At 48.2% G+C, this 22,023-nt stretch overlaps 2 protein-coding genes across 3 annotated transcripts in view; one reads left to right on the forward strand and one right to left on the reverse strand.

Annotated features, from left to right (window-relative positions):
- XRCC6 (X-ray repair cross complementing 6) overlaps positions 1-22,023 on the forward strand; it is a 50,040-nt gene that overhangs the window by 4,193 nt on the left and 23,824 nt on the right. The window contains exon 1 of one of the 2 annotated variants that reach the window (XM_037068409.1): positions 21,341-21,403. The exons of the other annotated variant lie outside the window; for it this stretch is intronic. The gene's annotated coding sequence lies outside the window, so the exon portion shown is untranslated. Of the gene's footprint in view, positions 1-21,340; positions 21,404-22,023 lie in introns of those variants that run through there. 2 annotated transcript variants of the gene reach the window in all.
- Positions 715-22,014, reverse strand: DESI1 (desumoylating isopeptidase 1). The gene is made up of 6 exons (XM_037068412.1): positions 21,676-22,014; positions 9,436-9,457; positions 8,255-8,324; positions 5,760-5,869; positions 4,768-4,890; positions 715-3,153 (listed from the first exon to the last, which is right to left on the reverse strand). The coding sequence occupies exons 1-6, from the start codon at positions 21,761-21,763 to the stop codon at positions 3,060-3,062; spliced, it is 507 nt and encodes a 168-aa protein (XP_036924307.1). The 5' UTR covers positions 21,764-22,014; the 3' UTR covers positions 715-3,059.

The raw sequence follows: 22,023 nt of genomic DNA on the forward strand, positions 1-22,023 counted from the left end.
GCATGTCTACAGTACCTTGTCTTAAAAACTGTTTTCAAGCCCTGGCTGGCGTAGCTCAGTGGATTGAGCGCGGGCCTGCGAACCAGACGATCGAGGTTCGATTCCCAGTCAGGGCACATGCCTGGGTTGCAAACTGGTTCCTTGCAGGCTAACTACCAGCAGGGGATGCACAAAAGGCAACCATACATTGATGTTTCTCTCCCTCTCTCCTTCCCTTCTATAAATAAATAAATAAAATCTTAAAAACAAAAAAACCTGTTTTCAAGAGAGATTGGCCAGGGCCTCTGCGTGGAGCTGGCTCGCAGAACCCTCAGTCAGTGGCAGGTGAATGAACTCTTCCCACGGTCTGATACTCACTGAGCACCTAATCTGTGCCAGAGCGCTTCACAGTGACTCTCTTCAAAACTGCTGGTGAGAAAGTCCCATTCAAATGCCCTGTCTTATGAGACAGACGGGCCTAGAAGTGGCCAAGTTAGGACTAAAGCCCAGGAAGGATCAGGGCGGGCACTTCTAAGGACTCCTGTTTCAGCACATTATCAGCTCTTGGGGAGCAAATATATGAATCAAAGCCACCTGTCTTGTATCCTCCGGAGACAGAGCCTTGTTTTATTCTTAAACTAGCACACTGGACAGACACAGTGCTTCAGTGGGGTGGTGGTGAGTGGGCGTCTTCATGTTGAGCGCACACCCAGAACTTCACACGTGACACAAAAGCAGCAGGCAGAAGTGTTTATTGCATTAGAAAAAACATCAAAGAAAACCAGCAAACACCTCCATACCAAACAGTTATTAGTTTGACTTCAAGGGCAAAAAAGAATCTCACAGGTACAACTTTATTTCGGGGAGGGGTTACTGGTCTCATCCCTCTTCCTTCCCTGTTCCTTTAAACCAGTGGACCTCCATGGAGTGTCCGCTGTGTGCTACAGTGAAACGCATGGCTCGCTCTGCTTGCCCATTCACGCCCATGTGAAGCTGGCACAGTGGACACGCTCCTGAGGTGCTGGGAGACAGAGAAATGCACAGATGGGTTGGGGGCAGGGGAGGCTACGGGCCCGAGTCTGGGCTTGCAGAGTTGGTGCTGCTGGGACTTGGGTGGCATAATGGGGCAGAGCTCGCTTTCCTGCAGGGCTCTGAGAAGACAGTTTACTGACCCCTGTCTCCTCCCTGGAGCACAAGCATTGGCACAAATGGATGTTGGACGTGAGAGGGACCTTCAATGAAGCAAGTGATTCCAAGTCTCTTAGTGGAGCCATTTCTCAGTACTTCCCTGGGTCCAGAGGTGACCATGAGGAGGGGTGCACCCCACCCTCTGGCTAGAGCTCTGTGAAGAGAGGTCTGGAGCAAGAGCCAGTTAGAGGGGAGACCTGGGCAGGCAAGCTGGAAAAGGCATGGACCAATACACTGCCTCCCTGGGACACACCCAGCCTGAAACCCACTCTCCATGGTCCATTCTGCCAGTTGGTCAACATTAAACAGGGTTCCCTGCCAGTTTCTGCTCTAATGTAGCATGCTGGCAAATCAGTGGGTCCTGATAAGAACTAAACTGCTCATTGGTTTGGCCTCCAATCTGAAAAGTTCCAAAATGTTACTTGACATCATAGCTGGTCACAGCTGACCTGCCCCCGGTCAGGTCACAGGCAAGCACTAAGGCAGAGGCACATGTCTTCCTCTGGCTGAGACCCTGGCGATGCCAACTGTTGCAGCTGATGGCGCAGACGGGAGGGGAGGTGGCCGGGGTGAGCAGCAGCTTTTTGGAGAGAAAAGGCACCTGCTGCAGGCCAAACCCCAGGAAAGACAACATAATTCAAGTCTGAGAAGTGGCAGGAGGGGCCCCAAAATGCCAGAGTGGGGACACAGGTACCTGGCAGCCCTGAGTCCTCTCCCCACCTCACTTCCCCAAAAGCTAACTTAAGGGGAGACTCAAGTGACAAAAAGGAATCCGAAAGCCACTCCAGTTAAGAAACTTCCAGATTCTTTCCTGCCTGTAAGCTCTTAACAGCAGCTTGTAAGGAAAATGCCCACGCACACCATGTACCCTTCAAGTCAGAATGACAATGGAAACAGCACTTGTCTTCACAGCACATTTAGGATAATGTAAAAATTCCTACCAACAGCAACTCTTGAATTTTCTTGCCACCTTGATTGCTCATTACTGTTCTTTCTACATCAGGAATCTTTTCCTGGAGCAGGGAGTCATTTCCCCTTGGTCCCTGGCCGCAGACTGCATGCTGGTCTGAGGGGCTGGGTCCAGTGCCTGCACATGACCTACATTACTCCTTGAAGACAAAATGCTGGTCTCTGCCACTCCAGCCCAGACCTTCATTAATTACGACAGGTCAGCTCTGCTAAGGAAGAGGAGCCTGTGGGCAGCAAGGCAGGTTCTCCAGGGTTGAGGTCAGCAGGTTGGCAATCAGTCTAGGAGGAAGGAGGAGTGGCTTTGTCCTGTGTTCTCCCCCTGACACTGGCTGTCACTCTCCCTCAATTTGTGGTTCTGGCTGTTCCAGCTCTGGCCCCGTGGCCTTCCCGGGGTACAGGAGGGAAGGTGATATACGTTGTGGCTAACAAGTTCACTTAGGCTGGGTGAGTCATCATCCTCAGATGGGTTCCACGTGCACCAGCTCCTTTGGTTCGTTTAGCACTAGAGAGCAACTGCTTCCAGGTCGTGGCTGTTGGGACACTCACCTGGGTAGAGCATGGGCGTTCTCTGGAAAGAGGTTCTAGGTTGGGGCTCCCCCAAACTGTGATTCCACTTTCTGCGTTAACAAACCCACTCCCTTTCTCGAGCGTGGAGGACGCTTAGGAAGCAGGGTCACAAGTGAACTCACAGACAAGGCAGCCTTAATAAATTAGTATAATACTATTAGAAGGGATGGCGTTTTGTTCTGTTTCTTAGCAGCATTGTCCTACACGCAGCCTGATGATCTCCTTCCCTGGGAAGTTTAAAAAGCTGTCCCCTGGTTGTTAGCTCTGATGTAAAATTATAAAATAGAAATCTGGTAGGGTTTGTTTTGTTTAAAAAGAAAAAGCCCTGGCGAGACAGGGCGGTCCATGCAGTCCTGTTAGCTCTGGCCATTGGGTCGGCCCACGGTGCTCCCCCCGGGAGGCTGGATCTGGATGGAGTCCAGGAGGGGCCGCAGGGCCTGTCCGAAGGGGCTGCGGAGAAAAGACACAGGAGCTGCGGCGGGCTCTGGACTCTGGGGCACAGGCTGCCGCAGCTGGCACCACCACATCGGCACCATCACATCGGGACAGGCTCGGCTACCCGGTTCCGTTTTCTCACCTACTTCCCACGTGGTTTTGCACAGTCGGGGATCTCTAAATAGCCTGCTCCGCATTTTGACTCCTGGAGCCCCCTCCTCTGGAGATGCTACTACTCACTCCTTTGCTTCTAGTTCCTTGCTAGCTCTGGCTTGAAGAGGCTGACTACGTACAGGAGTTAGAGCTTCCTCTACTTTCTGTACTTGCATCTTGAATTCTCATGGTACAAGAAGATAAAAATAAAGTTTAATGAGGAAGCTGAATTTAACAAAAAGAAAAGGACATGAAAAAGGTAAAGTAAGGAGTGAAACTCCTCCAGGAACTGCGGGCTGCGAGGGAAACAGGGAAGAGGTGGGAAAGTGGCAAATGCACTGTCGGAAGGACGCCGCTCTGCGGGGGCTCCCTACTTGTTCAGAGGCGCTCCGCGGGGGGCAGTACTGCTCTGCACCTCGGAGACGCCCCGAGATTACTCCAGCCTCGAAACAGGCCGCCCACAACACATCCTGGTTGCCGGGGTTTGTTTCCATTGGTGGACACTGCCACTTTTGAAAATCGTCCCCAAGCTCAAGGGAATGAAATATTCCAACACATAAACAGATGAAACTGAGAAATCGTAACCTTAATTCAGACAAGCTCAGGGACTCCACCCATCAAATAATAACAGCAAGAACATTCCAGCTACGCAAGTCTGCTCTGGGCCCCGTAACCCAGACCCTTTAGTAAGGTGTGGGGTTTAACACACCCACTGAGGCAGGCAGGGCCAGGGCTGGGAGGCGGGGCTTTCCTCACCAACTTGACACAACAGCCTCGTTTCCTATGTGAGTTTTTCCTGAGGGTTCCTACCCAGGGTGGAAACAGCTCACCTTGCTGGGCTTGCTAAACCTGCCGGCACCCCTGTTGGACAGGGCCGCAGCTCAGGACAAACTGAGTCAGAGCCAGCAAACAGACACAGTCCTGGAGGGGCAGAGGCTGCCTGAACACGGTCAATAGCCAAGGCTGGGAGGGGTGTGATGGCTTTGGGTGGGTGTGTCCTTTTATTTATTTTTTATTTGTTGATTTTAGAAAGAGAGGTGTGTTAGGTCGGGGAGGGAAAGAGACAGAGGGAGAGAACACAGATTTGTTGTTCCACTCGCTTATGCACTCGTGAGCTGATTCTTGTGTGTGCCCTCACCACAAATCAAACCCTCACCCCTGGCACCTTAGGATGACGCTCTAACTAACTGAGCCGCCTGGCCAGGGTTAAAAACCCTGTGTTCTAAGCAGGCACACCTGGGGAGTGGCGTGCCTCGTGTGCATGGGGAAGACTGCACTCAGGCCGGGTGGAGGGGTCAGCTCTGAGCAGGGTGAAGGTAACACAGGTGAGCATCGCCGGGGAGAGGAAAGAGTGGCCGTCCATGTTCGAAGCTGCCTTCATGACAGGGCCCACCCTGCTCAGGGCGAGTCTGGGGAGGGTGGATGTGGGTAGGGGGGGGCGCTTCAAAGGCAGGAAGAGAGACAGAGGATACTTACGTGGAGAGAACTTCAGAGGGGAGGTCAGTGATGTAAGAAGGGATTTTCCGCCCAGTCAGGAACTGGGCCACTTCGTTGCTGAAGGTGTTACAGTTGTGTTCAAAGAGGTTGTAGGCCTCGCCTCTGTGCATTGTGAGAAAGGTTTGGAGAACAGACATGAGCCAGCCAGCCAGCGAGTGTAGAAATAAGTCACACCAGGTGATGGAAGGGTGAGCCCTTGAGGGCTGTGATTTCCCTTCTCTCCAAAGGACTGCTCGACCTGCCTCTCTGGACCATTGAAAACAGACTTCGAAGGGAAGGATAAAATATAAATGAGGTTCCTCCACAATTTCAGGAGAATCGTTACATTCACAAAAGCAGAGCCCTAGGGTCGAGTTTAGCACTTACAGAGCAAAGCTTCTTTAAGAGAAAAATCTGCTCAGTTTGGATTTTACCCTCTACAAACCCTGTTTTGTTTTTTTTAAAGATTTTATTTATTTAGTTTAGAGAGAGGAGAAAAGAGGGAGAAAGAGAGGGAGAGAAATATCAATGTGTGGTTGCCTTTCATGTGTCCCCTGCTGGGAACTGGCCTGCAACCCAGGCATGTGTTCTGACTGGGAATTGAACTGGCAACCCTTTGGTTCGCAGCCCGTGCTCAATCCACTCAGCCAGGGCCAAACCCTGTTTTTGATTTTTCAGGACAAAATACTTGGCAAGTGTAGGTGGAGAGCAGTGTTTACTAAAATAGCAGCATCTGATTTTAATCAGAAAGAATCAATAGTTCATCCTTCCCTCAAAGTTTCAGCAGGTTTGCTGGGGCGGAATGTCAGCCTCCGAGCAATGCCGAGCTCTTTTGTGGGACAACAATGGCCGTCTCTGCATATTTATGCAGCAAATGCTGGCCCAGAGCTCTGCCGAGTGCCGTGGGGGCTATGACCTGGCGGCTGCCCTCTGGGGGCTGACTACCTAGTAGGGGAGACAGACACAACCTACCACCGCCCATCCCCGCTCACCGGAACTGGGACTCCCCCAGGGAGGACAGGTACTCCAGAAAGATTTCTTCTGTGACTTCTGTGTTCCCCACATCAACCACAGAGTCTGGGGGCCCAAGCAATGTCCCTCCCTAAAAGAGCCAACCGAAAGAAAGTCAATAAATGACCATTTCCATGGAATTTCTCAGAGTGGCTTTCCGAGGAAGACCACAAATGCTCTGTTCCCACAACTCCTACCTTTCAGAGCACCCAGGGTGGATGAAGAGTGTTATTTCCTGTTTGCGTCAGGGCTACCTCTGCTCCACACTGGAAGAAGAGTTGTCTTGGGCCACACAATTAAATGCACTGTGACATGTAATCACAAAACAATCTTATAATGTCTTACGTAAATTTACGATTTTGTTTTGCGTCACATTTGCAGCCACCCTGGGCTGCCCGTGGCCCACAGGCTGGATGCCCCTGGTTAGAGCTTCCTGGAGACTTCCCATTGCCAGCGCTAGAAGTCGGGCTTCTGTTTTCTCGTGGGCTCTGGGAAGCCGAGTCCCGTGCAGGCCAGGCTCCCGATGCTGTCCACTCACTCGGTTGAGAGAGAGACAGGCATCTAAACCCTGAAGCCTCCCTTTGTCCCCAGCACGCCTGACCACGAGGGTGGAACGGCGCTGTCTGGAAACGCTCCCTCTTGACAGGCGACCTTTCTGTGCCTGTATTCATGAGGGGGGCAGTCAGTGTTCCTAACGACACACTCCACATCCTTTGAGCACTGGGAAAATGTGAAGGTCTGCGAGAAATCTCGGAGGCTGGCCAGTATTTCCACAATTCAGTTCTGTGGTCTGTGAGGATAATCTAACCATGCTAAGAGGGCTCCCCGGGCAAAGGGTTAATGGCCCCTGGAAGGCCTGCAGAAAGCCCTCGGCCACGGGTTAACAGACTGCCCCAGCAGACCGAGGGAGAGACGGAGGCCCGGTGGTGACACCAGCCAAGGGGGAAGCAACGGGGTCGCTGGGGAAGACAGGGCTGGGGATGAGCTGGGAAAAAGGGAGAGTGCTCCAGAATAGGGCTCCCTGCAAAGACCAGGAATTTACGCAATAGCTAAGGAGCGCTGACTATGTGTCTGACATTGTCCTAGGCACTGGGGAAGGCATGGAGGGCAGGACAGCCACAGTAGCCAGAGAAAAATTATCTGAGTTACATGAGACTAAAAGGTCACTACTCGACCCCTCCATTATTCACTTACACAATATATATTTATTGAGAACTTATTGTGTGCCAGGTCTTATGCTAGGCACTGGGGGTATGAGGTGGACGAGATTCTTGCCCTTGGGGAAGGCAGACAAAAATCATCCCATTAACCAATGTACGACTATGAGTTGCAATAAGGGTCTTGTTGGAAAACTATAGGATGCTGTCCGTACACATGATCGGGGACTGTCCCAGTCAGCAGGGTCAGGGAAGGCCTGGCTGGGAAAGTAACACTGAGTTCAAATCCAAAGGACAAGGTGAAGGAGGAGGGCAGTGGGGTGGAGTCTGAAGACAGGTTAAATGTCTCAGGTGTGTTCAGGAGAAGAGAAACGGGCAGGCCAGGGCAGGACTTGCAAGCAGGCCGTCCAGAGACAGCGATCGGCTAGGGCTGCGGGGGCCATGCTGAGCTTTCTGGTTTCCGTTCTGAGAACAACCAGGGGACTTAGGCCGGGGATGCTGCGGTCAGGTTTTCGTCATTTCAACACGGTCACTTTGCCTCCGTGGGAGGACTGACCGGCAAAACAGCAGATGCTTTGCTTTGGCCCAGGCGAGGCACAAGCGTGGCCTGGGTTATGGAGAAAGCTCCACAGAAATGGGGAAGGTGAGGAGAGAGGCTGATTTAAGACACACTGACAAGGTGGCTCTGACTGGGCTCAGTGAAGGATTCCGAAGGTGCAGGACGGGTGCAAAGAAACCAAGAATGACTTCCCCTTTGTGAATATCAAGATGAATGGCTGTGTGTCCTTTGCCTGAGCGCCTCTGGTGACAACCCTTAGATAGCTCAGATGGAAACACTGTGGAAAATGGCATGGGCTTTAGTCAAAAACCTGTCAGTACTGGTGCCACTCCCCTGGCCGTGTGCCTTTGGGCAACTCGCCGTACCGCTCAGAGCCCTCACATCCAGCTTCGCACTGGCTGACTTCATACTATGAGCCAGGCACTGAGTTGGTCGTGCGGACAGAAAAGTGAGACAGTCTTGGCTTACAAGGACTTACACACAGCTCCTTGTGGAGACTCAGGAACAGCCCATTTCACCATCACATGCTCGGTGTGACACAGAGGGACCCAAAGTGCCATGGGAATACAGTTGAGTGACTGGCTGGAGGGTCTGGGAAGGATTTTCTTGAGCTGAGACTTAAGGTAGTTATGAGAACTATGTCTCAGGCCCGCATACACTGGGCTAGAAATCGGAACATGTACAGTAGAGGCCAAGTCCCTGGTCTCTGGGGACCCCCAGGAACCTGAGACTGCAGGACAGGGTGTGGGGCAAGACTCACCGGGGGACAGCTGGAGATACCACCACTGCCGAAGAAAAACTCATCCTTGTGAACAACTATGGAGGTGTGCCTGCAATGCAGAGGAGAGGCAGCATAAGCCGGGAAATGTCAAAGCACCCTGGGAAAGAGCAACCACCACCCTGCGATGGGAACCATTTCTGCCCGAGGGTATGACTGTGGCCAACGGCCTTACAAAACAAACCGAGCAAAGGCAAGATAAAGAACGTGGATAACGGTTTCTCGGCTCTGGCGCTACTGCCACTGGGGCTGTGCCATGTGGCACAGGGTGTCCAGCAGCATCCTGGTCTCCACCCGCCAGATGCCAGGGGCACCCGTGCTCCCTTCAGTCGTGACGACCAAACATGTCTCCAGACATTGTCAAATGTCCCAGAACTGTCCCTCGCTGAGAACCACTGCTGTAGGTCTGTGAGCAGAGGGGAGTCCCTAGGGAGTCACCCTGATTTTGACAAATCAATGACCAAAGTAAACAGCCAGGTGAGTCCCCAGGCTTTTTAAACTAACAGGAGCAGCGCATCTGGAGCGTGCTGATGCAAGAACAAATGATGTAAAAAGTGTGGGCCTGTTTCAGGTGAAGGTGTTCATAGTATTTGGTTCAAGTTAAAGCAAAAGCATTGGTCAATCCAATGTCAGCGTGGGAGTCAAGACCAGATGCTGACCTATGGCTTCCTTATCAATGGAACTGAGAGCTTGGCCACCATCCTGTCTAACAGAGATGAGTCCGTAGCGAGAGAACAAAGACGAAGCGTTCTCACACAGACATGTGTGGCCCTGGGCCTTCTGTGGTCAGAAACCTTGGTTGGGGTGGGCAGCACATCCCTTCGCCTTTCCCGAGGACAGGGTTTCTCAGCCCCAGCGCCGCTGCCACTGCCGGCTGAAGAAGTGTTTGTCACGGAGGGCCGCCTGAGCGCTGCAGGATGTTTACGGCACATCCCCAGCCTCCACCCACCAGAAGCGTCTCTGGACACTGCCAAATGTCCCGGGGTGGTGAGGGTTGACAAAATAATCCCTGGCTGAGAATCCTGCATTACAACTTGAAGATTTGTGATACAGAGAGCCAGGTTTCAAGCTGGGAGCCACAGACTGGAACCTGAAATACCTGGGTACAGCTCTGTTTCATAATTTCATAAACCAGCCACTGTGAGGCGCCCCACCCAACTTACCAGATGCCTTCCAGTTGTTTCCCTGCAGAGAAAAGAAGAGATTTAGTCACTGGGACCAGACTGAAGGCCTCCCAAGCCTGAGTAAATTCAGAACACTCAAACCCAGAGGAACCCACTGTAAACCTCTTGAGGGACTTTTTAGGAATGCATTTCTCCTCCAATAAGGTCCTGAGGTTGCGACACAGGTATGCGGTGTTCAGTAAGTTGAAAAGTGATCAGAATCCATCAGAATGCAAGATAAAAACACTGTCAGATGTACTCCAATTTTATGTCTGCTTTCCTTCCCCTATGGGGTCAGTTCAACTTCACTTTTTCAATTTGTCTCATCTATGTAGACTATAATAATAGTACAGAAAAGCTATTATCCACTTCTTCACTGAGCATATGTGGGATAAAATCCTTCAGAAATGGGAGCAAAACTTTGCAAATGCCACCCACTTAAATAGTCAAGGCAGTTGTATTGACTGTGACTCTATATGCCAGAAACGATGTCAGGTGTGAAAATACAAATATGAAGAGATGACTGTCCGTGCCTTTAAGGAGCCCACAGTTGAAGGGAAAGAGAGACACATATAACTCACTAAAGCGTGGTGCTGGCTTTATAATGTGATAAAAATAAGGCACTACCTGTAATGACGATAAAGAGCTACCTTCATAAGTTGCAGTTCAACCTGTGAACAAAGAGGGGCAGGATGGCTGCTTCTGCCAGAGGGAGCAGCGCGTGCCTGTGCAGTTGTGAAAAAGACCGTCTGGCAGGTTGGAGCAAAGGGTGCAGTGGTGGTGGTCACGGGCCAAGCGGGCAGGGAGGGTGCCCGCAGAGTAGGCTGAGCCTGCACTGAAGGCCGTCCCACACAGCGGGGGCCTGAAGGTTGCTGGGCAACAGAGTGCCTCCATCGGATCCATGCTTTCACAAGGTAACTACAGCCATGACCAGTGTGGCTCAGGTGGCCAGTGTAGTCCCGTAAAGCAAAAGGCCACTAGTTCCATTCCCTCTGGGCACGTGCCTGGGTTATGGGTTTGGTCCTGAGTGGGGCACGTACAGGAGACAAGTGATGGGTGTTTTCCATATCAGTGTTGCTCCCCCACTCTTTCTCTCTCCCTTCCACACTTTCAAAAATCAGTAAACATTAAAAAAAGAAAACTCTAGGTATAGAAGATGAATTGCACGGAGCGGAGTGAAGACAGCAGCCTGGAGCGAGGTCTGTGCAGTAGCCCACGGGAGCAGCACTACGCCACAGTGCTGAGGGGGAGAAGGAGGGGCCGTGAGAGACGTGAGAACCTGATCAACACATGTACTTGCCTTTGGTTATAATTTCACGTTACTGTTTACTGATTGCTAAATGCTCCTTTCAGTACCGCCCTGTGACTTTCTGGAGGATGAAACCCCAAGCACTGTGTGAAAGGAGTGGTGACGTGCTTGTGCTTCTTCTCCCTTTGCGTTACGCAATTATGGAATATCCTAGGAAATAAATGGAACATATTTATGGTCCCTTTAAGAAAACTTTTTAAATGGGATAGAAAACATGGCTCCTCAGGAGAACCTACTGATGGCTCAGTGGGGTATCATCAGCAGCAGTTAGGAGAACAATAGGCTCATCCCTGGCTCAGTGGATTGAGTGCTGGCCTGCAAGCCAAGGGGTCACTGGTTTGATTCCCAGTCAGGGCACATGCCTGGGCAGGCCAGGTCCCTGGTGGGGGCACGCAGGAGGCAACCACACACTGATATTTCTGGTGCTAGTGGTGGGTCTCAGGCAAGTTTACTCAACCACTCTGAGTCTCAGTTTCTTCAATATAGAGTTGTTGTGGCCAGTAATGATAATGCATGAAAGCATCACAGTTGTGGTACACAGAAGTTTGATTCCCGTAGACCACCGTTAGGTATAATGCCCTCCTTGGGAAAAGGGGTTAAAACCTCCAAAAGAGGCCCTGGCTGGTATAGCTCAGTGGATTGATCATGGTTCGATTCCCAGTCAGGGAACATGCCTGGACTGTGGGCCAGTTCCCAGCGGGGGACACAGGAGAAGCAACCATACATTGATGTTTCTCTCCCTCTCTCCTTCCCTCCCCTTCTAAAGATAAATAAATAAAATCTTAAAAAAAAAACAAAAACCAAACCTCCAAAAGAGAAATGAAATCTGACATCAGGACTGGTGGGTGAGATCTAACAACAGATTCATCAATGAATTAGTATGCAATGCTGTATCTATTTTACACACAAACATTTCATTCTTTGCTGTCAGTGTTGTAAGGCTAAATGAAATAACAGGAAAATAGACGGAGCAGAATTCTTCTGCCTCTCTTCCAGCTCCAGATCTGCTGCTCTGGCCCACAAGATCACAAATGGAAAAAGGGGTTCTGGCCTGGGGTTTCGGGGAGAGCCCCCCGAGACTGTGGGGCGGACTCTGCCCTTACCCAAGTTGAGCTAAAATTCCACAGAGGTGGATCAGAAACAGACTGGATGCCAAAGGGGAGAGGCAGGCCACTCAGGACAAGCATCTTCAAATACTGACTTACTGGGCTATAAGATAAATTGGCTCAGATTCTCATCTTTTCTGGCCGACTCTAGAAGATCACTAAGTCTCTTCCTTCCTGTTTACTACGTGTAAAATGGGGAGATTAACAGTATGTTTTGTTTTATTTTAAAATTTTTATTTACTTATTTTTAGAGAGAGGGGAAGGGAGAGAAACATCTATGTATGGTTGCCTGTCACATGCCCCCAACTGGGGACCTGGCCTGCAACTCAGGCATGTGCCCTGACTGGGAGTGGAACTTACAACCCTTGGGTTCTCAGGCTGGCACTCAGTCCACTGAGCCACACCAGCCAGGGCTAACATGGTGTTTTAAACAGAGCTGATGGCCCTGGCCGGGTGGCTCAGTTGGTTGGAGCATAGTCCTGTAATGGAAAGGCTGTGGCTTTGACTCCCAATCAAGGCACGTGCCTAGGCTGCAGGTTCTATCCCCAGTCTGGGCATAAATCACCCCTGATTCTGGTGCACAAGGGAGGCAGCCAATCAATGCTTCTGTCTCGTCCCCTCTCTCTAAAAGCAATGAAAAAATGTCCTTGGGTGAAAATAAAAAAAATTAAATGGAGCTGATGTGCTCTTCCAGACTGCCACTTACAAAATAGCTTGTTATCTAAATGGCAGCAGTTTTGTTGTTTTATTTTCTTGAAGACACGTAACGATGCAGTGACACTGGACAGATCAGGGATACTGCTTTCTTCTGCCCGTTCCTTCTCTCATTCGCTTTGGGAGGAACACTCCATCATAACAGAACATGTAGCGTAGTGAACAAGGTCACAGGTTCCAGTGCGGACAGGCCAGGGCTACACCCCACCAGTCCTATCGGTGAACTAATGTTTACTGAGTGACTACTATATTTCGGGCACTATTCTTGACACTAGAGATAGATCAGTACACAAAGGAGACAAAAATCTTCACAGCATGTATAAGGCTGGGGGAGGGCAGAGTTAATAAATAATAATAAACATATTATCATAATAATGTTAGCAATAATGAGTGATATAGAAAAATCAAGAGCAGGGTAAGGGAGATTGGGAGTTTCAGGGATGGCCAGGATGGGACTCTCTGAGAAGGTGACATCTGAGCAAAGACCCGAAGGAGAGAAGGGAAGGAGCTATGCAGCTGTGGGGCAGGCCAGGTGTATCTGAGGGACCTCAAGAAGGCCAGGGTGGCTAGAGTGGGCGGGTGAGGAGGAGACAAGTAGGACATGGGCAGAGGTAACAGAGGACCAGATCACACAGAACCTTGTAGAGGTTGAGGACTTTCCTAAGCCTGACTGTCCAATGTGGTAGCCACTGACCACTATTAAAATGAAAATTAAAAGAATAAGTGCTGTTCCTCAGTTGCACTACCATTATTTCCAGTTCGCATCAGCCACATGTGGCTAGTGGTTACTGACAGGCAGTACAGATGCAGAACATTTCCACCACTGCAGAAAGTTCTACTGCACAATGTTTAAACCTTAGTTTCCTATTCTGTTAAAAAAACCCATAATAATAGTGTCCACTTCATAACATTTCCAATATTAAAAGAGATGACACATGAAATATGCCCAGCATAGCGCCTGGCATATAACACATGTCTAAGAAAGGCTAGCTCATTTCTTTCAGGCTTTATTCATTTAAAGATTTTATTTATTCAGAGAGGGGAAGGGAGGGAGAAAGAGAGGCAGAAAAACATCAATGTGTGGTTGCCTCTCATGAGTCCTTTGTTGGGGACCTGGCCTGCAACCCACCCATGTGCCCTGACTGGGAATTCAGGTTCACAGGCGACCCTTTGCACAATCCACTGAGCCACACCAGCCAGGGCTCTTTCAGGCTTTAGAATTTGATAGTTTTATGGCTGTTCTCATAGTGCCTTGGTATGGAACTACCTATTTTTGTGTCTTTCTCCCCCATTGGACTACAAGTGGCTCAAAGACAAGGGCAGTTTCTCATGCATTTTTGTAATTCCAGGACCAAGCAAAGTACCTGGAACACAGATGCTGCACACCCATCTGCTGAGATGAGGTATTCTGTTTCATTAGCTCTGTTGGTTGACATACAGTGGTGTTGAGGCCAAAGTTCTTAGGCCCAATCTTAGTTGCCCTGGCCTGTTATTCATATGACTTTGCAACCTCGGCACACTGCACTGAGTCTGCTATCGTCCTCTTAGATGCCCATGCTCAGTGGCCTAGGAAGAGAGCTGGAGATGCATCACTTCTAATGCAGCCCTACTAAAGGAATGGAGTTTTGGAAAGGGGTCTCAGAGACCAGCCTGTCAGTTATTTTACACCTGAAAAACAATTCAAAAGTTGCAAGATACAAACTCTGCTTTATTCTCTTGATAGTTTCTGTATTGCTCACTAAATGTGCCTGGAAGCTGAACATGATGCTTTCTTATTCAACTACATCAAGGGACACTCAAGGTCACATCCACTCACAGAATGATGATAGGGATTACAGAAAATAGATCCTAGCCCTGGCTGGTGTAGCTCAGTGGATTGAGCGCAGGCCTGTGAAGCAAGGGGTTGCTGGTTTCTCCCACTCTTTCCCACTCTTTCCTTCCCACTCTTTCCTTCCCTTTCCTTCTCTCTAAAAATAAATAAATAGAATAAAATAAAATAAAAAGAAAATAGATCCTAACCTGTGGATTGAACAGATTCACACCTTAATTTCAAGCACGTCAACCCTGTCTGGTGTGGCTCAGTGGATTAAGCATCGGCCTGCAAACTGAAAGGTTACTGGTTTGATTCACGGTCAGGGTACATGTCTGGCTTGTGGGCCAGGTCCCTGGATGGGGGCATGCGAGAGGCAACTGATCAGTGTTTTTCTTGCACATTGATGTTTCTCTCCTTCTTTTTCGCCTTCCCCTCTCCCCTCTCTAAAAATAAAATAAATAAAATCTTTTAAAAAAGTGCTTCAGAATTATCCTTATTCTCACATATCTGTACCTGGTAGAGTAGGGCAAATATTTATTAACATCATCTTATAAGTAAAGACACATGGTTCGTCCAGCATAAAACCAAGAAAAAGCAAGCTATGATGATGTACTTGTTGGAGCAGCTCAGACAGAAACATAAGGGTAGCTGTTCTCAGGAGAACAGTGAGGGCCGCCCTGGCTGTTGTGGCTCAGTGGATTAAGTGCTGGTCTGTGAATGAAAGGTTGTTGGATTAATTCCCAGTCAGGACACATGCTTGGGTTGTGGGCCAGGTCCCAGGTTGGGGTGTGTGAGAGGTAACTGAACGATGTTTCTCTCTCTCTCCTTCCCCCTCCCTTCTACTTTCTAGGTTAAAAAAAAAAAAAGAGTGAGGGCCATGGTTTCCTGCACAGGGTGATGGGCAATGGAAAGCTGGAGTAGACTGATCCTTAAATGTTTCTAGCTAGACTGGGGTGGGAGTAGGTGAGTAGGAGGTGGCAGTTTGAGACTAAATTAGGGCACAAGGCCATTGTGAACTAGGCCACAATGAATTAGGCTCAGTGGGTATTAGCACATTACAGAAAGATTATTTTCCCACTAGGATTTCCTCAGCTAGCTGGAGAGCAGGTGGGTCAGATGGCTGCCCGTCTCCAAGCTTGAGCTTGTTAGCAAATCCAGTGCACTGTGAGGTCTATGAAATATGCACATGAAAACAAACGAAAGACATGGATGTCGGCCTTTTTTTCCATCATGAATAATAAAAAAGTGAGGTCCACATTAGTCAGCCTTCCACCGACTGTAAGAGTAAAATGAGTATATAAAAGCCAAGGAGAAAATACTCCATCTACTTCCTCATCCATTAAGATAGATGGAGCTTGCGCAGACAGACATACATGTTGGTGCTAAATAAATGTCTACGCATGAGCATAAAGTGGGTGATGTGATGGAGCTCCAGGGGCCGGGGCCTCTGTGCAGGCAGCCTTAGCTCATCAGTACAAATCAAATGTAGCCCCGGCTCACCTCAGATTCCTTGCCCAGTGACAAAGTGTTTTTAACTAAAAATGTTTTAATCTGATGGTTGGCTCAGTTATTTGCCAGATTACCAGCAATGTGAAAGGGTTCAGGTTAACCTAAAAAACAAAACAAAAACAAAAACAGCTTCTTCTCTGGGACTGCTGGATAAATACTGAATTTAGGGGAAAAGTAAAAGGATACATGTGTCACATAAGCGGGTCACTGTGCCAATATTATAAAAAAATCCTATTGGCTGGGGCCTTGCCCTTCAGGCAGAGAAAGGTCATCACAAAATCAAAATGCATTAATTACACTGTTGAACACTGAGAGGGTGCTCTAATCCTCAAAAAAAAAAAAAACATGCAGATTTCAAACTGTTGTGCCTAATACTCTAATTCGCTAAGATTACTTGGAGTCAGTACAGGATTCTTTCCCAGCTTAATAACTGATGTGTGAGTTCTTTCCCTCCGTACTGAGAGGGCCCCCCTCCATCGTTGCCTGTCGTTGTCAGTCAGGCCCTCTAGCAATGCTCTAAGGCAGGTGTGCAACATCCCACCATCCACTCAGCTTGTATTTACCGAATGCAAAGCACTGCACTCTGGGGATGCCATCCAAAGTTCATCCCCCAGTGGAGCTCCCAGTCCAGTTGGGGCAGGTGTGAACAGAGACGAGAAAACAAGAAATTATGAAACAGAATGATGAATGCTATTGAAGGAGAATAGAAGATGTTATCGGCACATAACAGGAATGCATGACCAAGATTGGGGGGAGGGAAAATGTCCTGGAGCAAGTGACTTTAGTTCGGACCTGAGTAGAAGTTAGCCAGGCCAAGAGATGAGGAGACAAAGTATCCCTGGCAGGGGGCACAGCCTTTAAAAAGCCTGGAGGTAAAGAAATAACTGGCCAGGTTCAGTCTGGTAGGGTGCACAGCAGCCCTTCTCCACTGGGGTTCTGCAAGAGAATCAAGCCAAGTCCCTTGGTAGCTACTGGGAGAATGAGAAAAGTCACTCAGATCATTTTCCCTGGGGCATAATTTTCTTTTAAAAAAATATTTTATTTATTTATTTTTAGAGAGAGGGGACAGGAAGGAGAAAGAATGGGAGAGAAACATCAATGTGTGGCTGCCTCTCATGTGTCTCCCACTGAGGACCTGGCCCACAACCCAGGCATGTGCCCCAACCGGGAATCGAACCAGTGACCCTTTGCTTCACAGGCCCATGCTCAATCTACCGAGCCACGCCAGCCAGGGCAAGCATAATTTTCTTGAGAAAGGATCATGTCAGTACATGGAGTCAGGTAAGGGTAGAAAGAAAAGCAGGAGCTGGATCACAAAGGGCCTTGTAAGCCACATCAGTTTTCTTTTTACCATAAAGAAATTGCATGATCACTAAATTAATTCATTAGTTGGATCTAGAACAGCTCACACAATGAACAATAAAAATCTAAAACAAAGCACAATAGATGGCATTACAACATTAAAAAAAACCCTCAGCTACAAATAAATTCTACTTAATTGTCAAGTCTCAATCATTCGTATATTTATTAAGCACTATCTGTGACTGGGCTGTTGGGGACGCACAGGGACGAGACAGAATCTCTGTCCTCCAGAAGCTCGAGGTTTCTGCCTAAGTCCTTCTGATACATCCAGCTCACTATGATCTCTCCCTTCTTCTTTTTAATCCTAACTCGAGGATATGTTTATTGATTTTAGAGAGAGAGAGGAAGGGATTGAGAAACAACAATTGGTTGCAGGCCCTGACTGAGGATCAAACCCACAACCTAGGTATGTGCCCTGATTGGGAATTGAACCTGCAACCTGTTGGTGTATGGGATGACGCTCCAACCAACTAGGCCACCCACCCAGGGATCTCCCTTCCTTCAAGGCTTAAAATAAATGCTTCATCACTTATTCATTTTGGCATCTAATCATAATTTCTTTTACGCTGTTACATGCATACGTACATTATTTTTAGTGAAATTAACTCCTGGAGAACAGAGTTCATGCCTTTCATTTCATTATTACTATGCACTATAGAATTAAGTAGGGAACTGAGCATAGAGTAAAATCTCAAATATTCATTAGATTGTGTTCAGCCATATTTATATATGATCTCAGGATATGTGCACGTACAAAAAACAATCAGCAAATATAAAGGTAGCTCTTACTTACTACAACTTAGAGACAATCCAAACCCTCTGCATTTATCTCTATGTACTTTGGCACAGAAAGAGGTCAAGAAATTTAAAGAGCAGCCAAAAGTATTAAGAGGAGGAATCCAATGACAATTATAATAGCTAATTATCTTAGGTGAATGGTGATTATGAAAAAAATGGTACAATCAGGCTGTCTGCTAGATTAGAACAGTAAGGATAGTTTTGGGATCATTTTCCTGGTGACTGAGGGACTGCGCAACAGGAATACCTTCACGGGAAGCACTAGGACACACAGGGTAGAACAGTGGGGTCTACATTGTTTTGGAGGAGAAGAGAATTGGCCTTTATTTAGCCCAATCATGACTGCAATAGAGATAGGTGGGGTTTTATCACGAGGAACCACCATAGTAAGAATAAGAGGCTACTGCCAAGGAGGTCCCACAAATTTAGTTTGGGAAAATTGAGGCTAAGAGGGGTGATCATAAACCTATGATTATAAATAGCACATACACATGGAGCCCAGATTTTTACCTCATCCAAACTTGAAACACTTGGCCAAAGATGCTTTTATAAGCATGAACAAGGTACCTGCTTTGCATCAATTGTACGGGAACACCTTACACAGCAGAGGCAGTACAGCAAAATGACTGAGAACATGAACCCTGGAAGTCAGACTGCCTTTGTTCATAACCCAGTTCTGCCTCAGCTGAAAATCAGAGATAACAACAGGGCCCACCTCGCAAAATTGTGGTGAGGATTATGACACATGTAAAGTTCTCAGTAAGAAAAGGTCTGGCACATGGTAAACTCTCAATAGATGCTAACTACTAATATGCTCATAGGAGTCAGTGAAAAGTCAGGAAACAAACTGCTTTTTAAAGGCTCAAACAGATTTAGGAACGAGAATGGCTATTAACAGAATTGGGTTAGGGAGGTCTGGATGGGATGGACCAGTAAGGCAATGCACATTTTTGTAAGTTTTCAACTCTAGAAAGTAATGGCTATTAGCTTTGATAACGCTGTCTTTATTGCTTTTGCAAAAGGCATAAAAGCAATATGGAAAAAAGGTGGAGAGAAGGGAGAATTAGATTTGGCTACCTCTTCCTCATCTTTAAATTCTCAACTTAAAAGTCACTACTCCTGGTAACCCTTATTTAAAGTAGGTCTTGTTATTTTCTTTCTCAGCACCCAGTTTGCTTCCTGTATAGCCCAGTACTTACCATAATTTACCATTACTTTATTTGCTTATTTATTTTTTTAAAGATTTTATTTATTTATTATTGGAGAGGGGAAGGAAGGAAAACATCAAGTGTGGTTGCCTCTCACGCATCTCCCACTGGGGGACCTGGCCCAGCAACCCAGGCATGTGCCGACTGGGAATCAAACCAGCAACCCTTTGATTTGCAAGTGGGCGCTCAATCCACTGAGCCACACCAGCCAGGGCTGCTTTTTTATTTTTAAAGATTTATTTATGTTTAGAGAGAGGGGAAGGGAGAGAGAAAAACATCGTATAAGAGAGAAAAATCGATTGGTTGCTTCCTGTAAGTTCCTGGAAAGGGCTGAGCCCTCAAACTAAGCAAGCCCTGACCAGGATGGAACTGGCGACCTTTCACTTTGTGGGACGATGCCCAACCAACAGAGCCACACCGGTCAGGGCTGCTTATTTATTTTTAATGTCTTGCACAGTAAGTAGCTTCATGATGGCACAGGGTATCTTTGTTCATTACATCACCTTTAGTTAAGCTCAACACACAGTCAGCACATAGTAGGCACTTGATAAACAGCTGCTGAATGAATCATGAAATAATGATTTGTACGACTTCTTTCGGCTAAAATCAATATATTAGGTAACAGTCCAACAACAAAAAACACCCAGTATAAAGGGGGCAGCTTTTAGTTTTGGATCTAGGAAACATTTAATGCTTCACTGTAATAAAACTAACCAAATGGCTCCATTCCAAGAAGTTTGGTTAGAACATGACTGATGTAATCTCAGTAGCCAGCACCTTCCCCAAACAGTGACTTCGTAAGTTTTGCTCTCAGATTTGCCTTACTAATTTTAACAATCTAGGCCCAACTTCTGTCCAATAATGGATCAGCTACACAGAATTTTCTGAGGAGCTTTTTAGAACTACAGACTTTTGGACCACAATTCCAGAAGAGTCTTATTTAGTGCTTATATAATGAGGCTATAGAATCCATATATTTAAAACTTTGCTTATTTTGAATAGATAATACATGTATGTACTATACAATTCTCCTGTCTTTCATCTTCAAGTTGACTTTTAAAATATATTTTATTTATTTTTAGAGAGAGAAGAGAGGGAGAAAGAGGAGAAAAACATCCATGTATGAGAGAAACATCTCACACGCCCCCAACTGGGGGCCTGGTCTGCAACCCAGGCATGTGCCCTGACCTTTGGATATAAGGGATGATACCCAACCCACTGAACCACACCAGTCAAGGGCAAGTTCAATTTTCGATAAGCTATCACTGTAACCATTTCTTTTGTATTCTTCCAGGCAACTATTTGCCTAAGCAAGTATGTACATATCCTTTGCTTTAAAGACATACTTGCATACTTAAAGAACTGTTTTAATTTTGTTTTTTCTATACCCGTTTCACGATACATGTTGAAGATGAAGTTGTCTTTGTATTTTTCACCCTAGGCAGTTCTGTGGTGAAGCTGAATATAGAAACCACTCACTGGCCCAGGGTTAAGAGGTTAAATTCAACCTAATGTGCTCACTACAGCACATTAGAAACTCAAGGATATTGAAGAGATGCCCTCAAAAGTAGCCTTGCTTACTTGACCTCTGCCCTCTTCTCTTATACACATGAATTAAAACATTCTCTAATGTCTCCATAAGCCAGTCACTCAAATGGAGGTTGCCAAAGCTGTTCAATTTTCAGCTCCTGGAATCCTTTCCTGCCCAATATCACCTGAAATCACAAACCTGACAATCACTACATTACACAAGGCATTTGGTATCTGGATTATAATGATGTTTGATCCTGGCGGTTAAGTAGTTTAATGGAGCACAATTTACTAATCCTTACTGACACAACAGTGTCCCATCCTCCCCGAGGACTGCAAAAGCAGTATCACGTTGTCAGGCCGAACTCGGTGAATTCTCGAGTTCAGGCTCCAGCACACCTGACTTCAACTCTAGGGCTGGGTCCCTGTGCGGCTCTAGCTTTCTCCTCCCACCTACCCTAGCGACTGCAGAAAGAGCTTCCTTTTGGCACGGAGGGTAGGCTCTCCGAGTACCACCTGAGAATCTCCTCCGCAGTGTCCCTTTCACCACGAGGCGCACCACGCGGCAGGCATCCTCACCTCCTCCCGGTGGAAGGAGCTAGAGGGCCCGCCAAGCAAGGTATGGAACCCCCAGACCCAGCGCCGGCTTATCCCACCTCCCTGCTGAAGGGGCTCTGAAGGGATAAGGGAGGGCACGGTTCCTCTCCATCCCTTCCCCCAGTGTTCAAATGGCAAAGTGGGGCATAGGGGCCCAAATCTCAGACCCCTCCCTTCGTTACCCAGGCATTTCTCCATCCTCTGGGCCCCAAACCTCCTCCGAGCCTCGGCCCAGGCCTCCCCACCTCCGCTGGCAGCCTGGCCCTCCTTCCTGCCCGCTCCCAGCCCCCTCACCCAGCATGATGGGGCTGAGCCGCCGGGCCAGGCCCTTGGACAGGTCGTACACGTAGAGCTTCACCGGATAGAGATTCGGCGGCTCCATTGGACCCGTGGCGGCGGCCACAAAGTCCCTCTGGTACTGGGCAGCGGCTTGGACCTTCCCGTACCCGACCTGGGTGGGGAACGAAAGGAACGTGGGGGAACCGAGCCTAGGCCCGGCCTGAGGGGCGGGGGAAGAGGCCGCCCTTCGCTGCTCGGGCCCCTTTGCTGCTCGCGCCCCCACGCCCGCCTCGGGCAACGACTACTGTGAGGTGACAGAGCCCGGGCCAGCACAGTGCGAGCGGAAGAGAGGCGGGGGCGGGG

The sequence above is a fragment of the Sturnira hondurensis genome, unplaced genomic scaffold (assembly GCF_014824575.4).
Source record: "Sturnira hondurensis isolate 20B ecotype Veracruz unplaced genomic scaffold, ASM1482457v3 Scaffold0017436, whole genome shotgun sequence".
In the NCBI taxonomy this organism is placed as follows: Eukaryota; Metazoa; Chordata; class Mammalia; order Chiroptera; family Phyllostomidae; genus Sturnira; species Sturnira hondurensis.

What these genes read in the sequence shown, in the direction of transcription:
- DESI1 (XM_037068412.1), bottom strand. Translation starts at nt 21,763, where the DNA reads ATGGAGCCGCCGAATCTCTATCCGGTGAAGCTCTACGTGTACGACCTG. An exon ending in GTATCTCCAGCTGTCCCCCG is followed by an intron (nt 5,870 to 8,254) that starts GTGAGTCTTGCC and finishes TGGCTCTTTTAG; the next exon opens with GGAGGGACATTGCTTGGGCC. An exon ending in CCCTCTGAAGTTCTCTCCAC is followed by an intron (nt 3,154 to 4,767) that starts GTAAGTATCCTC and finishes TTTTCTCCGCAG; the next exon opens with CCCCTTCGGACAGGCCCTGC.